The 17,532-nt window shown below is 38.2% G+C and overlaps 1 protein-coding gene across 1 annotated transcript; it reads right to left on the bottom strand.

Annotated features, from left to right (window-relative positions):
- Positions 1–5,223: 5,223 nt before the first annotated feature.
- Positions 5,224–16,415, bottom strand: LOC137259386 (cholinesterase 2-like). The gene is given in 5 exon segments (XM_067797054.1): positions 5,224–5,261; positions 14,853–14,880; positions 14,883–14,989; positions 15,204–15,923; positions 15,926–16,415. Coding segments are annotated over 5 exon segments (1,383 nt in total).
- Positions 16,416–17,532: the final 1,117 nt, after the last annotated feature.

Raw genomic sequence — 17,532 nt, 5'->3', positions numbered from 1 at the left:
GGTCGCCATGTCTCCCCAGTCAGATAAATTGATTACTCAATCGATTGATTACATCGTCGATTGATTACTTCATCGACTGTAACTGAAACTACACGCGAATATAACTCAAATACCCAGAGATAACAAAGCTTGTGGTGAAAGACAACACCATAATAATCAGATCCTGATAATAATATGTTTCGTTACCGACTCTTCTTTGAACTGTGTCTGGTAAAGCAATACTTGGTGGTGAAGACAATCGAGTCGGGACTGGACACCAGCGAGAGCACTGATCCACGTAACTGGGATATTATGACATATGTCAAACGCTGCAGCGAGCCTGAAAACCCATCCCGTTAGTATGGGTCAAGGTCAATTCCAGCCAGGATTTTCTCGGGTAGGAATGACATAGAACACAAGGGCAAACAATCTTAAGTACCTGACCTGTATGCATTTTGTAGGTCTCTGTTAATAATTCTATGCAGACTTAATGCTGCACTAGAGTGAATTCCATTCACAACAAATGAACTGACTGACAATGTTTTCGTTCCAGTCGTGAAATTATGACCGCACAAGTGTTCCCATTACATATTTAACATGATGCTTCTTTCAGTCATCGTTGACGCAGATGAGGGTTTATCGTCGCGCATAAGAATATTTCGATCCCATGACAACGTGCAGACGTGTGTATGTGTAGCCGTTTGTACTCTCCAGATTAAGCTGGTTTCACGGTGCTAGCTCACTGAGATACCATACCGCAGTTAAGTATGAATTCCCCACTCAGACACATTATACTGACTCCGGGCCCACCAGTCCTTGTTGTACCCATTAATGCAGAGCACCAGACAGGGACCGACAGCTGCATTTAAATTCCTTTGGCATGATGAACAAAATATTCTCTGTTTCAGCCTCAACTGACCCGAGTCAGGATCCGGCCGAGACCAAGAGGGTTGCACCAATGCCAGTGACGACCCAACAGCCCGATTTACAAGGTACCTGTGAAGCTCCTCAGTAGCCCATGCTTGTAATAAGGGTCGACCAACGGGATCGGATGGTCAGATTCGCTGACTTGGTTTAAACATGTCACCGGTTCCCAATTGCGCTGATTGATGCTCATGCTGTTGATCACTGAGTTACCTGGTGCAGACCCAATTACTTACTGACCACCGCCAAATAGCTGGAAGATTGCTGAGAGCGTAACTCTCTCGATCACCTACCTTAACCCTTAATGCAATTAACATGTGTATGAGTATCCCCAATGTATTATCTTGTCAGCCAAAACAAGTAGAGGTCATAATCAAGCACAATCAGTAATAAACGGAAGTGTTGTATTGACAGACAAAACAAGCTGATGTCATAATCAAGAAGCAAGTATAAACCTAAGTGTGGTGTTGACAGACAAAGAGACTGAGGTCATAATCAAGAAGCGTGTATAAACCTAAGTGTGGTGTTGACACACAAAAGAGGCTGAGGTCATAATCAAGCAGCGTGTATAAACCTAAGTGTGGTGTTGACAGACAAAACAGGCTGAGGTCATAATCAAGCAGCGTGTATAAACCTAAGTGTGGTGTTGACAGACAAAACAGGCTGACATAAACACACTTACATCAAACAGCAATTGTAATATTATCAAGTTGAACGATCAACAAATGTTACCCCTCTTTGAGATTACACAAAATATTGCTACAACAACTGACTTGAACAGAAATATTTTAAGAATAAAACACTGCACCCTTAATTACAGAAACAACGTGTTATCTGGTATGTCGTACAGACTCTAAAGCAAATACGTGTATATCCATGAAGACCCTTGCAAGTCTAGAAAATGTTGCATATCTGCATTTCCACAGTTCCTGAAAATGAAGGGAGTCTTAGGGCTCCCTTTCAATATATTGTTATTTTAGCATGAGCCTTTTTCTGTAAATTGTCATCATTTCAGAACCTGGTTGTTAGTCTGCGTGTTGTCATTCCTATCATGTTGTTGTCAGCCATGATGAAGAAATGCCCTCGTCACGTATCAAGTCAGATTGCATTAATTTTATGTTACAGCAACTCCATCACCAGACGACCGCGACCTCTACTACGCAAGCCAGCGCGGTGACCTGGCGGCAGTGAAGCGGATCCTGTCTGCAGGCCACGCCAACATCAACTGTAGAATGGAACTGGGGACGCCGTTGTTGAGGGCGGCAGAGCAGGGCCATAGACAAGTGGTGAAGTTCCTTGTGAGGAAAGGAGCCGATTTATCGCTACTGGACCATGATGATAACACCATCCTTCACGTGGCCTGTCGTGGAGGACATCTTAGGACGGTGCAGTTGGTGTTGTCTCTGAACGTGGTGGACATCAACAGTAGAAACTGGTCGAGCAGGACAGCGGTGATGTTGGCAGCTTGGTATGAACACAAGGATGTGGTTGAGCTCCTTCTGAGGGAAGGAGCCGATGTGTTTCTTCTGGACGATGATGGTCACAATCTTCTTTACTTCGCCTGTCGGGGAGGAGATGTGGGAACGGTAGAGCTGGTCCTGTCTCTGAATGTCTTCAATGTCAACCAGAGAGGAGACTATAGCAGGACACCAGTGACTGAGGCAGCTTGGTATAAACACAGAGACGTGGTGGAGCTGTTTGTGAGGGAAGGAGCCGATGTGTCCCTGGTGGACAAAGGAGGTGATAACACCCGTCACATGGCTTGCCGGACAGGAGATTTTTGGACAGCGGCGTTTGTCCTCTCCCTGAATGTGGTGGATGTCAACGCCAAGAACAAAGAAGGATTGACAGCGACCTATTATGCGAGACTTTGGAGACACAAGCGATTGGTGGATCTTCTTGAGTCGTATGGCGGTCAGTGAAGGCAGTGCTGTGAACGTTGATATCTTTGTTTTGCTTCGGAGAGGGGATGGGCGTAGGGTAAGATAACACCCAACACCAGTGTACTTTGGAGAGCAGGAGTTGGGATTCTATGGGGTTTTTTTTGTTTTGTTTTGTTTTTTGATCATATCTCCAATAGGACCACATCCTCCACACCAGCCTCCACACACCAGATCGATGATAGCGCCACCTTGTGTCCGGGTAATACTGTACACTTTGACCGCACACCCCACTCCAGTCCGAACACGGCATATATGTAAATGAAATTTCTGAAGATTGCTGTAATCTGGTAAACATGAATATGTCACGATCAAGTAAAACGTTTTATAACGTTCATGATTTTCATAACGATTTTGTCCTACCTTGAAATATGTATGTAACACTGAAACATCTGATACAAAATAGTTCTTATGATTGCTGTCAAATGTATGGTCAATCTCGTTGCGGCAGAATGAGAACTTGGTCGACTATCTTGTGATGCACCACGATATAACACATTTCTGTACTCTACTGAATAACACCAAAGGTTCAGCTTAGAGTATCAACGGTGTGTGTATGTGTGTGTGTCTACGTGTCTGTGTGTGTCTGCGTGTATGTGTCTGAGTGTCTCTGTCTGTCTGTCTGTCTCTCTCTCTCTCTCTCTCTCTCTCTCTCTCTCTGTGTGTGTGTGTGTGTGTCCAGGAAAACACACACAATTTCCTGGGACTATTTCAGACTTCGTGTCACTGGTTGACAGATGTGCTTCCACTAATGACTAACGGGAGCATTATATCAGTACATGAAGCGAGTGTGAATGGCATCGTTTGACCCCGGAAATAGGTCTGACAAATCCACAAAGCGAGTCCAGACTGCTGATTGGTCGAAACTGACGTATGCGCCAGTTTTGATTGACACACTAGATCGGTCTATTTGTCTATTCTAGCGATGAAATATTTTAACCATATTTAAGCCGCCCATGGATTATATTCGAAGTTTTAAAACCCCCTTAATCTGGAAACTTGTGTATAAGTTCAAACTTGAAAGTTATGAAAATTTTTCATCATGTGAGTACATGTAACTGCGAATGGTAAAGTTAAGTCTAATTTATGCAAAACACAAATTATTATGAAGGACTGACTGAAATCAAAGACAATGACTAGTTGTCTGCATACAGTATTTAGAGCGTCAGAATCTTTGCGTTTTGAAAGGGACTCCAAACACCCAAGAATTAATTTTAAATTTAAGCCCATGGAATTAAATATGGAAAGAAACCTGGTCACGCGTCCAGAAATTATATTTATTCAACGCGTGAGTGAGTAATATTACGCCCCTCCATGTCAAGAGCAGACCGTTTGACCTGCACATGCCCATTCATAACAGTACGTGCATAAACTACATGCATTCAACGAGCGAGTGAGGATTGTTTTACGTCGTTCAACCCGTCATCAGCTAACACTAGGACCTGCCCACCCTCAAAAACTACAATGACGAATGTGCCACGTCATGGGAAAAACGCGACTGAAAACGCGGTAGTGTTGTTGTTTGAACAAACACACATGTGCGGGCTTAAATCTCTTTGTATTTAAAAGAATGCTGAAGTGGGGCACAGTTTTTGGATAGACATTTCTTTATTGCAATAGATGCGACGTTTCGGTTTTAATCTGACTGCTGTGCCTTGTTTACCCATCCACTGACTTGAGTCATCCTGCAAATTACGGAAAGGAGCGAGTGGTGACGGTTTTACTACACTTAAGTCATCTTGCAAATTACGGAAAGGAACGAGTGGTGACGGTTTTTCTACACTAAAGTCATCTTACAAATTACGGAAAGGAACGAGTGGTGGCGGTTTTACTACACTAAAGTCATCTTGCAAATTACGGAAAGGAACGAATGGTGACGGTTTCACTACACTAAAGAGGAATGTGTTGCGCCCTGAGCGCGTATCGTAACTTCAGGTTTGATGGAGGCAAACTGTGATTGGATTGTAACGTGTGAGATATTTATGTATTTGAAATGTACATCCATCCAATAATTGACACTGACCACATATTATATATTTAGTGTTTTTTAACATGAGTACTTCTGAATGTCATCGTTTGACCGCGGAATATGTGCAGAGATATTTCAAGGCGAAGAGTCTCCAGCTTCCACGGAAAAAGAAACTGGTTAACCAGGCCGAAGCTATTGTTTCATTGGTAAGGTGACTGTTATAGACCCGAATGACTCGGTGTGAAGACGCCACAACATACATGCACAAATGACGTTAATTATCTCTGAGGAGTGTTTCTGGGCTCTATTTGTCTTCCTCAACACAATGACACTTGATGATATGACTGACAAAGGATTTAAAGAAACGACAGTGATGAAACATATTCTTTACTCGGGGAATATGCAGCCCTGTCATCCTCTTGTGCAGTGTCCCTGTCCGTCAGGTTGGTCTGAAACACAACAATATTTAATATGATTCATAACGTCTCTGGCTGCAGTTTAGCAATTTTTTGAAATTTTTGTAAATATGATATTTCCAAACTGTAAATTTTAGAAATCTCCATTTTTTTCTTGCGAAACCACAAAGCTAAACCAGAAAATACATGAGGTACCATAGCTGTAGGACCTTAGACGGTGGCTGGTTGGTTGGTTGTTTTGTCGTATAACAAACAATATTTCACTTATATGGCGGCGGTCTGTATATGCATGCAATCAAGTCTCAACCAGGCAGTCCAGTAATAAACAACGTGAACATCGATTTATGTAATTGGGAGATGATGACATGTGTCCAGCCTTGCCACCCAATGATTTGACTCTTTTCTTATTACAAGAACGTGTTGAACATATATAAGATATATGTATGAACATATTCACTTACCGATATTGGTATGAATGCATCTGTTTGCTCATACATAAGCGTATTGACACGAGTATATGGGTGTGGACATATTTTGTTAATGTGTAAACATGAATAAACATGAATAAACATGCTGATATGAGTATTTCAGCGTGACTTAATTCATATGATAGTGTGAACGTGAACAGATAGGTTTCTTTTCGTAATGAACCTACAGATATGAAAGTGCTGCCATTTATCTATTAATGTGAACATGAGCCTACATCCCAGCTCTCTTCGGTATCTCTCTTGAGTTTGTTCAAAAATGCTTCTGTTCACCCAGAAGAAAATGGGTACACGGTGGGATAAGTCATCTAACCATTAACCTTCTAGCAGGGTAATAATAATCGGAATTATTTGAGCGTCTGGGGCATGAATTGTGCATATGCAATTGTGCTTGACTGTTTTTCTAATTATGTTCCCTGTGCGGTTCTGGACATTCATGGGTTTTCTGAAACTAGTTAGCAAGATACGGTGACAACAAGAAAAGCTTCACACTTAAGGATCACACACTGGGAAATCCTGGAAGCCTTCCACGTTCATGCATGTGGCTATGCATAGTACTTGGTATGTGTTCTTTGTAACTGGATTCGTTAAAGAAACCACTGAGCAGCACACGATGATGACAAGCACAACATCATCGTCAGGGAGAATTCCTGAATGTAACTGGCAGTATCTGAAACCTTCAACGTTATGCATGTTCTTTGTTTGACTTGTACATGCATAGTATATGAAGCAGTATCTGAAACCTTCAACATTACGCGTGTTCTTTGTTTCAATTGTACATGCATAGTATATGAAGCAGTATCTGAAACCTTCAACATTACGCGTGTTCTTTGTTTCAATTGTACATGCATAGTATATGAAGCAGTATCTGAAACCTTCAACATTACGCATGTTCTTTGTTTCAATTGTACATGCATAGTATATGAAGCAGTATCTGAAACCTTCAACATTACGCGTGTTCTTTGTTTCAATTGTACATGTATAGTATATGAAGCAGTATCTGAAACCTTCAACATTACGCGTGTTCTTTGTTTGACTTGTACATGCATAGTATATGAAGCAGTATCTGAAACCTTCAACATTACGCGTGTTCTTTGTTTGACTTGTACATGTGTAGTATATGAAGCAGTATCTGAAACCTTCAACATTACGCATGTTCTTTGTTTCAATTGTACATGCATAGTATATGAAGCAGTATCTGAAACCTTCAACATTACGCATGTTCTTTGTTTCAATTGTACATGCATAGTATATGAAGCAGTATCTGAAACCTTCAACATTACGCATGTTCTTTGTTTCAATTGTACATGCATAGTATATGAAGCAGTATCTGAAACCTTCAACATTACGCATGTTCTTTGTTTCAATTGTACATGCATAGTATATGAAGCAGTATCTGAAACCTTCAACATTACACATGTTCTTTGTTTCAATTGTACATGTATAGTATATGAAGCAGTATCTGAAACCTTCAACATTACACATGTTCTTTGTTTCAATTGTACATGCATAGTATATGAAGCAGTATCTGAAACCTTCAACATTACGCATGTTCTTTGTTTCAATTGTACATGCATAGTATATGAAGCAGTATCTGAAACCTTCAACATTACGCATGTTCTTTGTTTCAATTGTACATGTATAGTATATGAAGCAGTATCTGAAACCTTCAACATTACGCATGTTCTTTGTTTCAATTGTACATGCATAGTATATGAAGCAGTATCTGAAACCTTCAACATTACGCGTGTTCTTTGTTTGACTTGTACATGTATAGTATATGAAGCAGTATCTGAAACCTTCAACATTACGCATGTTCTTTGTTTCAATTGTACATGTATAGTATATGAAGCAGTATCTGAAACCTTCAACATTACACATGTTCTTTGTTTCAATTGTACATGCATAGTATATGAAGCAGTATCTGAAACCTTCAACATTACGCGTGTTCTTTGTTTCAATTGTACATGTATAGTATATGAAGCAGTATCTGAAACCTTCAACATTACGCATGTTCTTTGTTTCAATTGTACATGCATAGTATATGAAGCAGTATCTGAAACCTTCAACATTACGCATGTTCTTTGTTTCAATTGTACATGTATAGTATATGAAGCAGTATCTGAAACCTTCAACATTACGCATGTTCTTTGTTTCAATTGTACATGTATAGTATATGAAGCAGTATCTGAAACCTTCAACATTACGCGTGTTCTTTGTTTCAATTGTACATGTATAGTATATGAAGCAGTATCTGAAACCTTCAACATTACGCATGTTCTTTGTTTCAATTGTACATGTATAGTATATGAAGCAGTATCTGAAACCTTCAACATTACGCATGTTCTTTGTTTCAATTGTACATGTATAGTATATGAAGCAGTATCTGAAACCTTCAACATTACACATGTTCTTTGTTTCAATTGTACATGCATAGTATATGAAGCAGTATCTGAAACCTTCAACATTACGCGTGTTCTTTGTTTCAATTGTGCATGTATAGTATATGAAGCAGTATCTGAAACCTTCAACATTACGCATGTTCTTTGTTTCAATTGTACATGCATAGTATATGAAGCAGTATCTGAAACCTTCAACATTACGCATGTTCTTTGTTTCAATTGTACATGTATAGTATATGAAGCAGTATCTGAAACCTTCAACATTACGCATGTTCTTTGTTTCAATTGTACATGTATAGTATATGAAGCAGTATCTGAAACCTTCAACATTACGCGTGTTCTTTGTTTCAATTGTACATGTATAGTATATGAAGCAGTATCTGAAACCTTCAACATTACGCATGTTCTTTGTTTCAATTGTACATGTATAGTATATGAAGCAGTATCTGAAACCTTCAACATTACGCATGTTCTTTGTTTCAATTGTACATGCATAGTATATGAAGCAGTATCTGAAACCTTCAACATTACGCATGTTCTTTGTTTCAATTGTACATGCATAGTATATGAAGCAGTATCTGAAACCTTCAACATTACACATGTTCTTTGTTTCAATTGTACATGTATAGTATATGAAGCAGTATCTGAAACCTTCAACATTACACATGTTCTTTGTTTCAATTGTACATGCATAGTATATGAAGCAGTGTCTGAAACCTTCAACATTACGCATGTTCTTTGTTTCAATTGTACATGCATAGTATATGAAGCAGTATCTGAAACCTTCAACATTACGCATGTTCTTTGTTTCAATTGTACATGTATAGTATATGAAGCAGTATCTGAAACCTTCAACATTACGCATGTTCTTTGTTTCAATTGTACATGCATAGTATATGAAGCAGTATCTGAAACCTTCAACATTACGCGTGTTCTTTGTTTGACTTGTACATGTATAGTATATGAAGCAGTATCTGAAACCTTCAACATTACGCATGTTCTTTGTTTCAATTGTACATGTATAGTATATGAAGCAGTATCTGAAACCTTCAACATTACACATGTTCTTTGTTTCAATTGTACATGCATAGTATATGAAGCAGTATCTGAAACCTTCAACATTACGCATGTTCTTTGTTTCAATTGTACATGCATAGTATATGAAGCAGTATCTGAAACCTTCAACATTACGCATGTTCTTTGTTTCAATTGTACATGTATAGTATATGAAGCAGTATCTGAAACCTTCAACATTACGCGTGTTCTTTGTTTCAATTGTACATGTATAGTATATGAAGCAGTATCTGAAACCTTCAACATTACGCATGTTCTTTGTTTCAATTGTACATGCATAGTATATGAAGCAGTATCTGAAACCTTCAACATTACGCATGTTCTTTGTTTCAATTGTACATGTATAGTATATGAAGCAGTATCTGAAACCTTCAACATTACGCATGTTCTTTGTTTCAATTGTACATGTATAGTATATGAAGCAGTATCTGAAACCTTCAACATCACGCATGTTCTTTGTTTCAATTGTACATGTGTAGTATATGAAGCAGTATCTGAAACCTTCAACATTACGCATGTTCTTTGTTTCAATTGTACATGCATAGTATATGAAGCAGTATCTGAAACCTTCAACATTACGCATGTTCTTTGTTTCAATTGTACATGCATAGTATATGAAGCAGTATCTGAAACCTTCAACATTACGCATGTTCTTTGTTTCAATTGTACATGCATAGTATATGAAGCAGTATCTGAAACCTTCAACATTACGCATGTTCTTTGTTTCACTTGTACATGTGTAGTATATGAAGCAGTATCTGAAACCTTCAACATTACGCATGTTCTTTGTTTCAATTGTACATGCATAGTATATGAAGCAGTATCTGAAACCTTCAACATTACGCATGTTCTTTGTTTCAATTGTACATGTGTAGTATATGAAGCAGTATCTGAAACCTTCAACATTACGCGTGTTCTTTGTTTGAATTGTACATGTATAGTATATGAAACAGTATCTGAAACCTTCAACATTACGCGTGTTCTTTGTTTCAATTGTACATGCATAGTATATGAAGCAGTATCTGAAACCTTCAACATTACGCATGTTCTTTGTTTCAATTGTACATGCATAGTATATGAAGCAGTATCTGAAACCTTCAACATTACGCATGTTCTTTGTTTCAATTGTACATGCATAGTATATGAAGCAGTATCTGAAACCTTCAACATTACGCATGTTCTTTGTTTCAATTGTACATGCATAGTATATGAAGCAGTATCTGAAACCTTCAACATTACGCGTGTTCTTTGTTTCAATTGTACATGCATAGTATATGAAGCAGTATCTGAAACCTTCAACATTACGCGTGTTCTTTGTTTCAATTGTACATGTATAGTATATGAAGCAGTATCTGAAACCTTCAACATTACGCATGTTCTTTGTTTCAATTGTACATGTATAGTATATGAAGCAGTATCTGAAACCTTCAACATTACGCATGTTCTTTGTTTCAATTGTACATGTATAGTATATGAAGCAGTATCTGAAACCTTCAACATTACGCATGTTCTTTGTTTCAATTGTACATGCATAGTATATGAAGCAGTATCTGAAACCTTCAACATTACGCATGTTCTTTGTTTCAATTGTACATGCATAGTATATGAAGCAGTATCTGAAACCTTCAACATTACGCATGTTCTTTGTTTCAATTGTACATGTATAGTATATGAAGCAGTATCTGAAACCTTCAACATTACGCATGTTCTTTGTTTCAATTGTACATGCATAGTATATGAAGCAGTATCTGAAACCTTCAACATTACGCATGTTCTTTGTTTCAATTGTACATGTATAGTATATGAAGCAGTATCTGAAACCTTCAACATTACGCATGTTCTTTGTTTCAATTGTACATGTATAGTATATGAAGCAGTATCTGAAACCTTCAACATTACACATGTTCTTTGTTTCAATTGTACATGTGTAGTATATGAAGCAGTATCTGAAACCTTCAACATTACGCATGTTCTTTGTTTCAATTGTACATGCATAGTATATGAAGCAGTATCTGAAACCTTCAACATTACGCATGTTCTTTGTTTCAATTGTACATGCATAGTATATGAAGCAGTATCTGAAACCTTCAACATTACGCGTGTTCTTTGTTTCAATTGTACATGCATAGTATATGAAGCAGTATCTGAAACCTTCAACATTACGCATGTTCTTTGTTTCAATTGTACATGTATAGTATATGAAGCAGTATCTGAAACCTTCAACATTACGCGTGTTCTTTGTTTGACTTGTACATGCGTAGTATATGAAGCAGTATCTGAAACCTTCAACATTACGCGTGTTCTTTGTTTCAATTGTACATGCATAGTATATAAAGCAGTATCTGAAACCTTCAACATTACGCATGTTCTTTGTTTCAATTGTACATGCATAGTATATGAAGCAGTATCTGAAACCTTCAACATTACGCGTGTTCTTTGTTTGAATTGTACATGTATAGTATATGAAGCAGTATCTGAAACCTTCAACATTACGCGTGTTCTTTGTTTCAATTGTACATGCATAGTATATGAAGCAGTATCTGAAACCTTCAACATTACGCATGTTCTTTGTTTCAATTGTACATGCATAGTATATGAAGCAGTATCTGAAACCTTCAACATTACGCATGTTCTTTGTTTCAATTGTACATGTATAGTATATGAAGCAGTATCTGAAACCTTCAACATTACGCATGTTCTTTGTTTCAGTTGTACATGTATAGTATATGAAGCAGTATCTGAAACCTTCAACATTACGCATGTTCTTTGTTTCAATTGTACATGTATGGTATATGAAGCAGTATCTGAAACCTTCAACATTACGCATGTTCTTTGTTTCAATTGTACATGCATAGTATATGAAGCAGTATCTGAAACCTTCAACATTACGCGTGTTCTTTGTTTCAATTGTACATGCATAGTATATGAAGCAGTATCTGAAACCTTCAACATTACGCATGTTCTTTGTTTCAATTGTACATGCATAGTATATGAAGCAGTATCTGAAACCTTCAACATTACGCGTGTTCTTTGTTTCAATTGTACATGTGTAGTATATGAAGCAGTATCTGAAACCTTCAACATTACGCATGTTCTTTGTTTCAATTGTACATGTATAGTATATGAAGCAGTATCTGAAACCTTCAACATTACGCATGTTCTTTGTTTGACTTGTACATGCGTAGTATATGAAGCAGTATCTGAAACCTTCAACATTACGCGTGTTCTTTGTTTCAATTGTACATGCATAGTATATAAAGCAGTATCTGAAACCTTCAACATTACGCATGTTCTTTGTTTCAATTGTACATGCATAGTATATGAAGCAGTATCTGAAACCTTCAACATTACGCGTGTTCTTTGTTTGAATTGTACATGTATAGTATATGAAGCAGTATCTGAAACCTTCAACATTACGCGTGTTCTTTGTTTCAATTGTACATGCATAGTATATGAAGCAGTATCTGAAACCTTCAACATTACGCATGTTCTTTGTTTCAATTGTACATGCATAGTATATGAAGCAGTATCTGAAACCGTCAACATTACGCATGTTCTTTGTTTCAATTGTACATGCATAGTATATGAAGCAGTATCTGAAACCTTCAACATTACGCATGTTCTTTGTTTCAATTGTGCATGTATAGTATATGAAGCAGTATCTGAAACCTTCAACATTACGCGTGTTCTTTGTTTCAATTGTACATGCATAGTATATGAAGCAGTATCTGAAACCTTCAACATTACGCATGTTCTTTGTTTCAATTGTACATGTATAGTATATGAAGCAGTATCTGAAACCTTCAACATTACGCATGTTCTTTGTTTCAGTTGTACATGTATAGTATATGAAGCAGTATCTGAAACCTTCAACATTACGCATGTTCTTTGTTTCAATTGTACATGTATGGTATATGAAGCAGTATCTGAAACCTTCAACATTACGCATGTTCTTTGTTTCAATTGTACATGTATAGTATATGAAGCAGTATCTGAAACCTTCAACATTACGCATGTTCTTTGTTTCAATTGTACATGTATAGTATATGAAGCAGTATCTGAAACCTTCAACATTACGCATGTTCTTTGTTTCAATTGTACATGTATAGTATATGAAGCAGTATCTGAAACCTTCAACATTACGCATGTTCTTTGTTTCAATTGTACATGTATAGTATATGAAGCAGTATCTGAAACCTTCAACATTACGCATGTTCTTTGTTTCAATTGTACATGCATAGTATATGAAGCAGTATCTGAAACCTTCAACATTACGCATGTTCTTTGTTTCAATTGTACATGCATAGTATATGAAGCAGTATCTGAAACCTTCAACATTACGCATGTTCTTTGTTTGACTTGTACATGTATAGTATATGAAGCAGTATCTGAAACCTTCAACATTACGCATGTTCTTTGTTTGACTTGTACATGTATGGTATATGAAGCAGTATCTGAAACCTTCAACATTACGCATGTTCTTTGTTTCAATTGTACATGTATGGTATATGAAGCAGTATCTGAAACCTTCAACATTACGCATGTTCTTTGTTTCAATTGTACATGCATAGTATATGAAGCAGTATCTGAAACCTTCAACATTACGCATGTTCTTTGTTTCAATTGTACATGCATAGTATATGAAGCAGTATCTGAAACCTTCAACATTACGCATGTTCTTTGTTTCAATTGTACATGTGTAGTATATGAAGCAGTATCTGAAACCTTCAACATTACGCATGTTCTTTGTTTCAATTGTACATGTGTAGTATATGAAGCAGTATCTGAAACCTTCAACATTACGCATGTTCTTTGTTTCAATTGTACATGTGTAGTATATGAAGCAGTATCTGAAACCTTCAACATTACGCATGTTCTTTGTTTCAATTGTACATGCATAGTATATGAAGCAGTATCTGAAACCTTCAACATTACGCATGTTCTTTGTTTCAATTGTACATGCATAGTATATGAAGCAGTATCTGAAACCTTCAACATTACGCATGTTCTTTGTTTCAATTGTACATGTGTAGTATATGAAGCAGTATCTGAAACCTTCAACATTACGCATGTTCTTTGTTTCAATTGTACATGTGTAGTATATGAAGCAGTATCTGAAACCTTCAACATTACGCATGTTCTTTGTTTCAATTGTACATGCATAGTATATGAAGCAGTATCTGAAACCTTCAACATTACGCGTGTTCTTTGTTTCAATTGTACATGCATAGTATATGAAGCAGTATCTGAAACCTTCAACATTACACATGTTCTTTGTTTGACTTGTACATGCGTAGTATATGAAGCAGTATCTGAAACCTTCAACATTACGCGTGTTCTTTGTTTCAATTGTACATGCATAGTATATGAAGCAGTATCTGAAACCTTCAACATTACGCATGTTCTTTGTTTCAATTGTACATGCATAATTGATATTTATAACACTTGACAAGTTGAGTGTTCTTTTTATCTGTGGTCCTCATTCAGCTAGTACCATTTTCAGTGTTTGGAAATGGGAAGTTTTCAAAGTCGAGATTTGATCAATACTGGCGTGGTCAACGTGGGGATGTAACGATGACAAAATAGGCACAGCTTGGTGTGACTAGTGACATTTAGTTATGACGTTTGGGAGATCTTCACTGGAGAAGTTACTTGTATGGTACCTGAAGGAATCATAGGTAGAATCCTGTTTTAATGAAGACACATTCGTGATGGATTACACCGTGTTCTGTTGATACATTACTGCCAACGTCCAGGGCCACATATGAAAGATCAGTGTTGTCAGACACTGTCAGTTCACCTAGACGGGGACAGGAGCGTTGGGATCACTGGAAAAAGATAACAAAAACTGCAACGGAATGGTGTCACTTCTATAAACACCTCACTCACTCAGGGCAAATATAAATATGAAATCTTTAAGAAATCTGACCGTTCTGTTTGCTACAATTTATGGCTGTTCAATAATGTTTTTAGTCAGTTCTAACACTGTTCCAAGAACTCAACCGCCCACTCACTCACACTCTCACTTGCACTCACTCTCCCTGACTTGGGAAATTTGGTCCAGTAAGTCATGATGATCCTGATAGTCTTGCTGAGCTATATCTCCTCCACTGTACATCCAAGAGACTTTTCAAGGACCCAAACAAACACAAAGTCAAGCTCGTACCAGTGGGCTGCTCCTATCCACTGTGGATATGGACTTCTTGATAGTTGATGATTAAAACTGTAGACGTAGGTAGGGTTAGCAGGAGAGTGCAATCTCTCAAACTCAAAATGAGGACACTAGAAATCCCTGTCCGAAGTCATGCGAATCATGACATCCAAATAGTGAGTGTCTGTCAAAGGGGATTTCTGACTTTCGTGAAACTGGCGAATCGGTTCCTCTATTCCTCTACCAGCAACAAAATCAAAAGAGAGAAGACTTTGATACTCTTGCTGACTTAAAATTAATGTTTCGAGGACTGTGGACACGTTTCTCATTTGCTTCAACTTCACTGCCAAAAACGGTGTTATCTCGTCTTCATTAAATCCATGCAATACACTGGTCTGCTTGATGAATACACTGGACAGAAGAGTTTTGGGGTCATCGTGGAGGCAGTACCCATCCACAACTGGAACAAATGCAAGCCCTTCACTGAACAAATCACTAACCTGAAGGTCTGCCATCGTTTGGGCATCTGCTGTCTTCAAGCAGTCATAAATATCTGCATCAGTTGACGATGAAGGACATTGGGATCACTGGAAAAAGGTCAAACAGGTCACGACTCCAGATGGTGACCCACGCTGACACCAACAGCACTTTCCCCAAATATGGCCACACGAGATGGATCTCCACCAAAGTTGGCAATTTTGTCCTTCAGCCACTACAAGGCTAATCTTTGATCCATCAAGTCCGTATTGCCAGGGATGGTATTTGGATCAAGATAACTGAACCCGAATGGCCCCAATCTGTAATTCATTGAAACAACGATGACGGCATTCTCTGCTGCAAGGCATTTGCCCTCATATTGTGACACTCGTGAAGATCCACAATAAAAACCTCCGCCGTGCATCCAGACCATCACTGCTAGATTACCACTATTGTCTGATGGCAACCACACTGCAAGATGAAGGCAGTTTTCACTGTAATATTAAACGTCGGGCACCTGCTTGTGCTTCTCGGCAGAACTAAGAGGATCATTAGCTTGAAAGCAAGATGGGGTTGATGGGCAGCATGGACGCAACATGTGAAACCATTTCCACGCTGAAGGTCCACGCACTACCAATCACGTGGAAGGATGGCACTCGAAGATGACATCCATTCTAGCTTCCACTCACCCGAACATTTTAAAGTTAGTAGACATTTTCAAGAATGAGCACGCCTTCTCAGAGGCCACTATCATGCAGCTGACTGCAATTCAACTCTCTAGAAAGCTATACACTTGTGACACCAGAAATCATGCGACACCTGATTACCACACATCTAATTAAGTCGGTCACATCCAACTTTGCCGGCCAGCTGATGTGATGATAACGGATTAAGGGCAACGATGAGTACTTAAAACCCATAGTTTCATTTGGGGACATCAGCGTTTGTTCATGTCCTGATACTTTATGTTGTTTCAAGTAAGTACGCACAAAGATTTCAGTTGTTGGAGGATAGATCTGGTGGGCTGTGAAACACATTTTTCTTATTTCAAAATATTTCCCACACATCAGTATGACAAGGATATAATATTCAACAAAGTTATTAGTTGACGCCAACAGAGTGGCAGCAAAAGCACAGACGTTGGTCATAGAGTGTATTTGCGTGGCAGCCGATTTCCACTGCTAACCTAAAGTTGTTACATCGGAACATAGCTATAACTTCCCCCCTGATGTGGTAGGAAGTCACAGGACAAGTTCTGTTCAAAGATATGTTAAGAATTAAATAGTCAATATTGATCACTTGCTGAAATAACTAAAATCGACATAACGTGATGGTGTGTTCTTTGTTACAGACTACAAGTCAATGCCTCGTTGTTTAAGGGATTATCGCGCATCAGTGAATTGTCATATAGAAAAACACGGCAACACGATAATGTCTTCCGTCAGATTTCCCAGGCGAATTATTACATTATCGTCGAGTTAAAGAAGACGATTTTTTTTCTCAACCAACGGGCACGCCGCACAGTCCAGCTGCCACATTGAGCAAGGTCCCACCCCGTGAAACCGGACGGAAAACATTTCTGAAAGAGCTCCTCTAAAATCCCCTCACTCTGTTTATGCACACTGTAATATATTATTTTATTTCCCTGTATGCATATAAACCATTCGGGATAAGCCGTCTTAAAATCATCACACACCAGCCGACTCAACCCAAGC

Source organism: Haliotis asinina, chromosome 13 (assembly GCF_037392515.1).
Source record: "Haliotis asinina isolate JCU_RB_2024 chromosome 13, JCU_Hal_asi_v2, whole genome shotgun sequence".
Classification (NCBI taxonomy): Eukaryota; Metazoa; Mollusca; class Gastropoda; order Lepetellida; family Haliotidae; genus Haliotis; species Haliotis asinina.
This window is presented reverse-complemented; position numbering and strand designations above follow the sequence as displayed.